The 1,191-nt window shown below is 42.4% G+C and overlaps 1 protein-coding gene across 1 annotated transcript; it reads right to left on the reverse strand.

Annotated features, from left to right (window-relative positions):
- Positions 1-326: 326 nt before the first annotated feature.
- Positions 327-758, reverse strand: LOC109449659 (paired-like homeodomain transcription factor LEUTX). The gene has a single exon (XM_019736146.2). The coding sequence runs from the start codon at positions 756-758 to the stop codon at positions 327-329; it is 432 nt and encodes a 143-aa protein (XP_019591705.2).
- Between the last annotated feature and the right edge of the window lie 433 nt (positions 759-1,191).

The raw sequence follows: 1,191 nt of genomic DNA on the forward strand, positions 1-1,191 counted from the left end.
ATTCGGACAAGCTAAGACCCAAGAAAAACTAGCCTATTTCTGCTTTTTCCAAAGGCACTGATGACTGTTCTGATACTGAAATTTGGATGAGGAGGCTCAGCGGACAGAAATTTCAGGCACTGATGAAAAGTAGAGGGATTTCTTTCTTCTCACAGAAAAAGACAAACTCCTGAGCTCTGATCTGTTTAGATTGGAGTCGACCCATGGAAAGTGGAAATGTCTCAGTTTGGCAAGATTTGGATCCCAGACCTTTCTCAGGCACTGTGGATGTGTCAGCCATCACACTGAAGATCATTGCCAGCCATGCCCCCTCCACCAGGGAGGAGTTACTGATCCAGACTGCGGGGGTGCTCATCCCCAGGTAAGGCATATAGTTGTATAAATTGATCTATGTCATAGGGAACAGAGGCCCAAGGAGGATCAGAGACCCCCAGACATAGCTGCTGGAGGTCATGAGACTGAGAATCCCATGATGCATTCCACACCGAAGCACCAGCCCCACCAGGTTGCTCAATACCAGAAGGCTTAGGTGGTTCATGGTCATTGGCATCCAAAATGCTGGAACTCGTGGGATGAGTGTTTGTAGACGTTATAGGTAAAGTGTTCTCTTCCTTCACAGAAGTGATCTGGCTTGGTGCTTCTAGTGACAGACTTAGCCGAGTTTGTAGCTGCTGCTTCCTCCTTTTGATGCATTGGTTCTTGAACCAAGTCTTTATTACTAACTCATCAAGATGAGTAGCTGAAGTAAGTGTTTTCATGGTAACCCAATGTGGGTACATGGTCTTTTTGAATGTATCTCTCAGTATTCTAAGCTGTTCTGGACTAAAGATGGTGCGGTCTACCGGTGAGTAGACCCTGGCTTTTCTGCCATGTCTTTTAGAAGTGGAAATCCTATCAGCTGTGTGTGTTTCTGACTTCCCGAATTTTGTCTGGGTGTCGGATTCAATGTTTTTAATATAACAATTCTTTCCAAATTGACCTGTGTATTTAATGTAATCATAATCAAAACCTAGCGATTTTTTGCAAGAATTGATAAACTGGCTCAATAACTACATGAAAATACAAAATCACAGTAATATTGAAATAGAGAAACAAACCTTGCCCTACCATATCTCAAGACTTTTATAAATCTAAAGTGATTAGAACAATGTACAAAACTGCAACAATGAAAAAGAATGGAGTCTGAGAACA

Source organism: Rhinolophus sinicus, linkage group LG02 (genome assembly GCF_036562045.2).
Source record: "Rhinolophus sinicus isolate RSC01 linkage group LG02, ASM3656204v1, whole genome shotgun sequence".
Taxonomy (NCBI): Eukaryota; Metazoa; Chordata; class Mammalia; order Chiroptera; family Rhinolophidae; genus Rhinolophus; species Rhinolophus sinicus.

What these genes read in the sequence shown, in the direction of transcription:
- LOC109449659 (XM_019736146.2), bottom strand. Translation starts at nt 758, where the DNA reads ATGAAAACACTTACTTCAGCTACTCATCTTGATGAGTTAGTAATAAAG.